Here is an 8,153-nt window from a genome sequence, read left to right as displayed (position 1 = left end):
GGTCATAGGCTGCCTATAAAAGGGCGCAGGGTGTCTTATTTTGTATCGCTATTTGTGTTTAATCTATCTTTCTTGTTTTTGTCGATCTTTTCCGTTTTCTATTTATGTTTGGGGATGGCTCTTAATCAAAATGATGCACAGATGCCCATTAATGAATCTGTGGGTTCTAACTCGCCGTCTCTGGTGGGGTTGGTGTTGTCTCTGGAGTACGCCATGGTTCGTCAGTTTCTTAGGCAGTATTGTGAGGAGAATGTTGTAGCCCCCTTGGGGTATGAAGCTATCAACGGGGTTCTTGTCTAGGGCATTCGTCCGGGTGACAAATTTTTAGTAACAAGGGAAGTGGCAACTTTCACATAGGCAGCTATTCGATTTGGCTGGTTGCCTCCAGTCGAGTTGCCCCCCGTCATCATCGGTCTGGCGTTGAATACGCTTGCAACGGTGATGTTGGAGATTATGAATCTGCCTCACGACCAAATGTCATAGCCGGTCCTCGTGCAGTGGCTGAGGACTTGCGAGATTTTATCTGCAGTCGGGTTTATGTCGCAAAGGTTGAGGAATGCGTCATTTTATTGGCCCACATATTTTGGAGGGCCGGGCTTGGGAACTCGTCGTTGTTTTATGGACGATCTTTAGCAGACGTGTGCCATTGTGTGGAGGCAGCGGAAGCAAGGTTGTCCGAAGCTACAAGAGGCCTTGCGGCCCTCGAGGCGCAGTGTACTCACCAACGCCGAATGGTAGTAGAGTGTGAGGTGGAGATAGCTGAGCTCATAGCATATGCGGCTCGGGAACCTCTGCTCGGGGACATAGAAGCAATGAGAAATGAGTGGACTGCACCATGAATACTGTATAGGGATTGTAATTATGTAAACTAATTTTTGAATGAAATCAATGAGACTCTCTACATCACAGTGTACTTAATCTACTGTTATTTTGCATTGTATTGTGCTTTTGAGAAAGGCTTGTGTGAAGCTTTGGATGAGTTTAATTGTATGCATCTAGGTGTCACCCATGGTGTGTTGGTGTTTTATCCCAATTTGGGCAAAAGGTTAATTCGGTTTCCTGGTTTGGCTACATTATTTCCCTAGGTGTTAGTGATGTTGCGGTCACGCCGTAAGTCCCTCTCGACTACTCAGCAATTCGAGGGAGGAATAGTTTGTAGGGGGAGAACCCTTCCTGAGTAATAGCCTTATCAACTTAGTGTCAATCCTGTGAAGGCCATCCGATTCGTTTTCCCATCGGGACTCCATGATTGGTTGGGTTCGGTCGCTTGGCACCTGTTGGTAGGGCAGTTTAATTGGCGCTTGAGAAATCGTTACGATTTAATCACACGTGTAGGGCAAATTCGATGCTCGATATGGTTTGGTGACGGTTATTAACATGGCATGTTGTTTGAATTAATGCACCTTGCCAGTCTCGCCTTCCCAGGGGTATTTGAGTAATTTTATGTAGTTACTTTTACTCTAAGTAATGTTTCGGGTATTGGGCAGGTGTCCGTTCATCTGTGTTGCCGCTGTTCGGTCTGCTATGCATGCACGTGTCGGACAATCTCCAAAGAAAGGGATTCGAGAAGTTCCTTTCACCTTCGATTTGTGCTTAAGGTTCCTTTTGCTCTACACCCTTTTAGTTTCCTTGTGGGGTATCTACTATGCGTTCCCTTATCTTGCTTTGATTTCTATCCATGGCTCCATGTCGCCACTAGGATGTTAGGGTCACTAAGGAACAGAGGACGAAGAAGTCTGAGAAAAAGGGTTGAGTGCCCTTTTCATGATTTCGTTAGAGAAGTCGATATGGTGGAAATGCTCTTGGAGTGAGAGGCCGCCTTGGCAACTGCAGAGGAACAGGGCTTTTGACCTTTGGTCCCGGTAGCGAGAGGTGTAGAAGGTTTATTTGATCCTATTCGGGGGAATGAATTGTTGTGCCTTTGTGATCATTCTGACCAATCCATGTCCTATAAGTGTTCGGAACATAGGACCAACAGTTCGAGGTCCCTCAACAGTTATATTGCATTGGGGGAATTCATTCTCGAAAACCTCATGTATTGTCGGATGCTTAGGATTCCGGCCTACTTAGGCTCGTTGATTGCTACACGGGTTTGTCTGGTAGGGAAGGTGTGAAGTATGTAGGGCGTCTATTGGAGCACTGGTACTGTCGCACCCATATGTCCGTCGGAACGTTCGAGGAGTTCACAGTGACAGTTGAAGATGTGGCTGCCCTGCTAGCCCTTCCCATTGGCGGTGTTGTGTCTGCCAACCATTTCCAACATGTTGAATCTATTCCGGCGGAGTACAGGGAGTTGTGTGACGAACTCCTTAGTGATATTGTAGTGTTTAAGGCATAAGAGGATCTGACTATCTCGCGTGGGAAGATGTCACTTGACCATTGGATGGAGTTTTGGTTCGAATCACGCGGCGATCGAGACATAATAGTGAGGAGCGCGGATAGTCAATGCCATTTGGCGGCTTTTATTCTTTACGTCACTTCTCGATTCCTCTTTTCCGGTCCCCCGAACTATGGTCTATGAACGTCTTTCGTGTCACTTGCTGTGCTTGCCGCATCTAGGCATCAGCTTCCCCTGGCCTCGATGTTCGTTGGGTATCTCTATGCGTAGATGGATGGCACTATGTAGGAGTTGGTAGATCCGAGCTACAAAAGGCATGTCAATTATATTTGTGCGCCATTTCTGTGGATGTATCTGTGTGAGCATTTTGACCTTGCGGTTACCCCGCATTCGCCCATTTTCGGGTCCCTGTGGCGATGGGGACGAATTTGAGGACAGGTTTTTTAGGTGTGTAGGGGGAAAAGATGGTTGCAAGCCGCTCATTATAAGAGCTTCAAGATGGCCGAAATCAGTGTGAGGTTGGTGTCGCTGGATGGGTTTGAGTGGAGACCCTACGCTTACCCAATTCGTAATGCTCTCCCGTTTTGTGCTGGCGCGCCTGTTCTTGTCGATAAGGACCAATAGTGTGCCTTAGATGTCGATAGTCCTGCTGTGGGTATAGTGTGATTAGTCGTGTGACCTGACATGGTGGCTTATCTCAGCCGCAACGGTGAGGCATAGCCGGCCGTCTACGCCCTGATCAGGTGATGCATCAATTTGGCTATGATGATTTGAGTGGCCAGTTTCTGCAGTCATCGGGGAGGAAGTTTTTTGGACTCGGCGACACAACCGTGCTTTTTCGGGGTGCTCACATTTGCCTGTTGCAGGCTTATTCAGAGTACCGAGGTGCGGAGCACTGCAATTGTCCTATCTTTGTGCTTTGTTTGCGGGCTTCCAAGAGGTAATCAGGAAGACCTCTGAACTCTGTCATTCCTTGGCCCCTCCTGAGGGTCACGCTGAAAATCGGGGTGCTAGTCTAACCCCTGTCATGCCGCAATTGTCGTAGAGGCTAGGGGCCAAACGCAATAAGGGGCCTTTGGTATTGGAAGAAGGGGATAGCAGTCGTCCCCTTGTTGTGAAAAAGATTAAGGTCTACGAGGGTGCCTTGTCCTCCACCGTTTAGTCTTGTGCCAGAACCTCTAGCTGTTGCCTCATCGCATGTACCTGCGGATGATCAGGGGGTTCCAGCGGCAGCCCTAGTGGAGGGCGCTGCTCCATTGGTCAAGCCAATAAAGTTAGTGGTTGCATCATCATCGTTCAGGGGTGCCATAGTTTGGTTTTCGAGCGGGCGGATGAAAAGGAAGGCCCCCCTCGTTCGAAGCGAGGCTTCGGGGATGACAATTCGGTAAGCATTTGTAAGTTATGCTTTGTGTTTCATTCTGGGATATGATGAAGCAAGACTGTGCTAATTCTCTTTGTCTTTTGTTTCTGTCCAACCTATCGAGAATGAAGTCTATTAGGACATCACAAGCGTTATGGTGATTCCTCTGGAATAGCCAACGGAGGCTCCGGTAGAACCCTCAGTCGGGACTGGTTTGGTGAGTATCTAGGCTTATGTCGTAATTGTAGCTTGATATGTCTATTGTGTATTGCAAAGACTAACTGTAAACCAGTCTTTCATTCTAAAGCGGGTTGATCGCAATGAAGCTCAGTCAGACGAGGACGAGGTAGATCCAAAGGTGAGTCATTGGTAAATTTCATTATTTGTTCATTTGTTTTTTATTTGGCTCATGATTTCTCTCGGTGTTCTGACTATTTGGGTATGGCTTTATCGCAAGCTTTCTTCTCTGAGTTTCTGGTCGGGTGCCAAACACACCATTTTCCGGGCGTCTAGTGGAGGAATTGAGGGCAAAGCAGCCCCCCACGGATGAACCCGCGGTGGTTGGGGGTGCTGATGTAGGTGGCGACAGCGCGATGCGCTCCGATGTCCAGGAGGTGCGCCAGGCCGGTCAACCAAGAACGGAGCCGGAGGCAGCGACACAACATGAGGAACTCGCTGCTGATGCGGACGCATCTGGGGATGCCAGAGTCAGAATCTCTGTAGAGTCCCGGTCCTCCATTGTGGTTGTCAATTCTACCAGGGATGCCCCTCCACAGCCTGATCGCGATGAGGTTGTGGTGCCTGAAGTCTCGAGGGACTTGGAATGTCGTTCAAGGAATGAGGAGGCAGTGCCAAAATTTGTCTTCCCTCCGGAGGAGTTAACTTACGAGGAGGAACTAGCTCAAATATGGCAAGAGTTATTGGGATACTGCGACAATCAATGTCTCCCACCATTGCACTTCCTAGTGGTGGATCCTGTGCGCGTGCAAGGTAGAGAAGTGCATTACAATGTCTCTAGTGCGGAATGGTTGCCGGAGGGGAATCTGCGTCCAGACGTTGTGGATGCTGCCCTTAATACCATTGCTACTCTTATCAGTCGCGTGATGCGTCACCCACCAGAGGAGCTATCTTGGGCCGACTTCACCTGCTGGTTGGAAGCATGTCGGGCATTTTCCTCGATGGATTTCTTCATTGATCAGGTCGAGCAACGAGTCATGATATTAGCGCATGCCTTTTGAAAGTTGAGCTGGGACATATCGCGGAATGACTTGTTACATTCCATGAAAGATGTTCGTGGGCGTCGGAAGGTTGTCGAGGCAGGTGTTGCTAGGGTAACAGGCAAGCTCAAGGATTTGAAGGAAGAGTGTGCATGGCAGGAGCAGATTTTGGATGACTACAAGGCGGAATTGGAGAGTTTGAAGCAATTTGAAGAAACTAGTCATGTGATAGAGACAATAGTTGCAATCCGGGAGAAGTGGGCCAAGTGATCACCTTGTGTTGTATCTGCTCTTGACAGTGCAGGGGATGCCCCGAATATTGTACAATACTTTGTTGTATGTTGCACAATTTGATTGGTTTTGCTGTTAACATGAACTGTAAGAATATAATCAGCTCTCAGTATTTTTTGGTCCCCATTCTTGTTGTGTGCGTCTAGTTTTTATGATTATGGTGAGGGTAGTAGTGCATTTGTAGGTTATCTGTAGTTCGGATATGTGGCCACCTGATACACAACTCTAGCGCTTATTCTTATTATGCGATAGAGACATAGTAGGGTAGCGAATTTTCCAATGTCAAATGTTGCTTCATCGCAAACAGCCACTGTCATTAGTGTGAATGACATATTAATTTTGATGTTGCGTGGTAAATTTTGGTCTCCTTTCTAGAAAAATGAGTATATGTGTTTGGGAATTTTGGTAGGAGAAGTTTATGTGTTCTGTTGACGGAACTTGCTCTCCAATGTTTGTACCAACGAGTCCCCTCCCCATTTGGGGGTCGTACAAGTATCTTTTATAGCTATAGTTCTATTATGAGCTGGGCTCAATCGTGTTAATGAGTAGGTAATCATGGGTTGGGTCTTGTCGTAATCGGAAATGAATAATAGTGGCACTTTGTTTGATTGAATGAAAATTATGATGCCGTGTTATCGTGATTAAATGCCAAGCCAATTGGAGGGTCATTTTATTGTAACCGAACGCAAATGTAGCGTCGCTTTATCGCAAGTTGTTTTAGAGGGGTTGAGCAGTGCCGATTGTGGGGAATTGCATGACTACTCTTTTATGTAGCTATCTGATTAGGCAAAGAGGGGGGTTGTGTTTGTGTGGGAACCACTCGTCGAATGTTGAGGAATACTAAAGTAGTTTTACGCGTTACCATGCTTTAATGCGGTGAGGCTCTTTATGATATGCATGATAGGCGCTTGGTGTATCGCAATGGATAATGAAAGTGTTGTGATATTGGTGAAGCCCCTCAATGGTTATATACGGAGTTGTGCCTATGGGGTTTGTGCACGTGCCTGGGGTTCCTAAGGTCGTGACTGCATCTGGGGTTGCCAAGGCTTCATTTGTGCTTGGGTTTGCCAGGGTTTTTATTTGTGCCTGGGGTTGCTAGGGCTTTATCTATGCCTGGGGTTTCGGGGCTTACTTGTTTGCCCGGGGTGTCAAGGCTTTGTCTGTGTGCCCAGGGTGCCAGATTTACAGGGGTGTCCAGGGCTTTGTATTGGTGCCTAGGGTGTCAGGGCTTACTGAGATGCCCGGGGTGCTAGATTTCCTGGGGTGTTCGAGGCTTTGTATGGGTGCCTAGGGTGCCGAGGCTTACTGAGATGCCTAGGGTGTTTAGGGCTTTGTAGGTGTGCTCGGGGTGCCAGATTTCCTAGGGTGTCCAGGGCTTTGTATGGGTGTGTGGGATGTCGGGGCTTACTGAGATGCTTGGGGTGTCCAGAGCTTTGTATGTGTGCTCGGAGTGCTAGATTTTCTGGGGTGTTCGGGGCTCTGTATCGATGCGTGGGGTGTCGAGGCTTACTAAGATGCCCGGGGTGTCCAGGGCTTTGTATGTGTGCCCGGGGTGCCAGATTTCTTGGAGTGTCCAGGGCTTTGTATGGGTGCTTGGGGTGTCGGGGCTTTGAGAGCGTAAGAAACAAGGTATATATAAGCAGGTGTGTAATTGAGGCAAGTGTATGTATTCTTAATTGAAAGAAAGAGGACATCCACATCAATGTCATAATGTGAAACTATGTCGCACATCAGAAGAAAATTTTAAAGAAATTCATCATGGATTTATTCATAAAAAAATGCACATTTGTATGATTATAAGGAAACATGACTAATCAAAGTAAGGCTTCAACCAGTAACCATTTATGGTTTCATAATCGTCACCTGTGTCTACAGTTTTGCCTTACCTGACAATGAGGGTTGTTTTCAATACTTTATCCCCTTATTTGAAGTGTCTAGGCCTTAAGTGCCTATTGAAATTGGTGGCTAGGGCCTGTTTGTATGTTTTTTTGTTTTTCTGCAGTTCTATCTCTAACTTCATCCACTACCTCGAGTTTGTTTGCAAGTAGGTTATCCAGGTTTTCCGATTTGATCTTCTTACCCATTATGAAGGCTATCCTAGCGAACAAAGCTTTGATTTCTACTGGCAGTACTGCTTCTTGGCCATAGACTAGGGAGTAAGGGGTCGCCTGTGCACTCTTCTTCATTGATGTGTGATAAGCCCACAGTGTCTCCGATAGTTTTTTTGCCCAATCCTTTTGATTATCGGCCACCGTCTTGCTCAACATTCTTAGCAGTGCCTTGTTTGTGGCCTCCACCTGAATGTTGCCCTGGGGGTAATATGTTGTAGATGTCCCTAATCTCACCCTGTATTGCCCTAAAAGGTCATAGACCTCTTGAGTTTTGATGGACAGGCCGTTATCAGTCAAAATTTGCAATGGTACCCTGAATCTGTGGACTATGTTTTGTCTCAGGAAGTTTGCTATGTTGGTGGCACAGATTTGTCGTAAGGGAACATCTTCTGCCCACTTAGTGAAGTAATCTGTCGCGACAATGATGAAGCAATACCCCTTAGAGGGTGGGTGTATCTTTCCTATAAGGTCTACCCCCAAGTATGAAAGGGCAAGGGTATGATGACTGGGTGGAGGTCGTTGGCAGGCTTGCAGATCCTTTCTCCATGGAGTTGGCACTTGTGGCACTGGTGCACATGCCACTACATGTCTTCCATCATAGTTGGCCAATAAAAACCAAGATGTAGGATGTGGTTGTGTAGGGCAAGCTGGCCTTGGTGGGCTGCAGGTTCAGAGCTATGGGCTATCTCTAATATATTGTCCTGGCTGGCTAAGCATCGTAGAGGTTTGCTTGTGTGAGATTTCCTGTACAACACCTTGTCTTGGAGGTAGAATCTCTTGATTTTGGGTAGTAGCTTCCTCCTCAATTGGATGTCGATGGGGAGTGTGTACTCCTG

The 8,153-nt window shown here is 47.1% G+C and overlaps 1 protein-coding gene across 6 annotated transcripts; it reads left to right on the top strand.

Annotated features, from left to right (window-relative positions):
- Positions 1-2,557: 2,557 nt before the first annotated feature.
- On the top strand, positions 2,558-5,318 carry LOC148803566 (uncharacterized). Of its 6 annotated transcripts, none has more exons than XM_088896377.1 (4): positions 2,558-3,722; positions 3,830-3,915; positions 3,991-4,056; positions 4,156-5,318. In XM_088896377.1, exon 4 carries the CDS (start codon positions 4,292-4,294, stop codon positions 4,934-4,936), a length of 645 nt encoding a protein of 214 aa, XP_088752503.1. In that variant the 5' UTR covers positions 2,558-3,722; positions 3,830-3,915; positions 3,991-4,056; positions 4,156-4,291; the 3' UTR covers positions 4,937-5,318. The 6 variants fall into 6 exon arrangements, with proteins under 6 accessions (XP_088752503.1, XP_088752505.1, XP_088752506.1 ...); XM_088896379.1 differs by having other exon boundaries at positions 2,769-3,722; positions 3,823-3,915; XM_088896380.1 differs by having other exon boundaries at positions 2,854-3,722; positions 4,006-4,056.
- Positions 5,319-8,153: the final 2,835 nt, after the last annotated feature.

This window comes from Nelumbo nucifera, chromosome 1 (genome assembly GCF_055504915.1).
Source record: "Nelumbo nucifera cultivar China Antique chromosome 1, China Antique-T2T, whole genome shotgun sequence".
Taxonomy (NCBI): Eukaryota; Viridiplantae; Streptophyta; class Magnoliopsida; order Proteales; family Nelumbonaceae; genus Nelumbo; species Nelumbo nucifera.
The sequence above is the reverse complement of the archived record's forward strand: the minus strand, read 5'-3'. Positions and strand labels throughout refer to the sequence as shown.

Coding starts and splice junctions, on each gene's coding strand:
- LOC148803566 (XM_088896377.1), top strand. CDS start 4,292: ATGCGCTCCGATGTCCAGGAGGTGCGCCAGGCCGGTCAACCAAGAACG.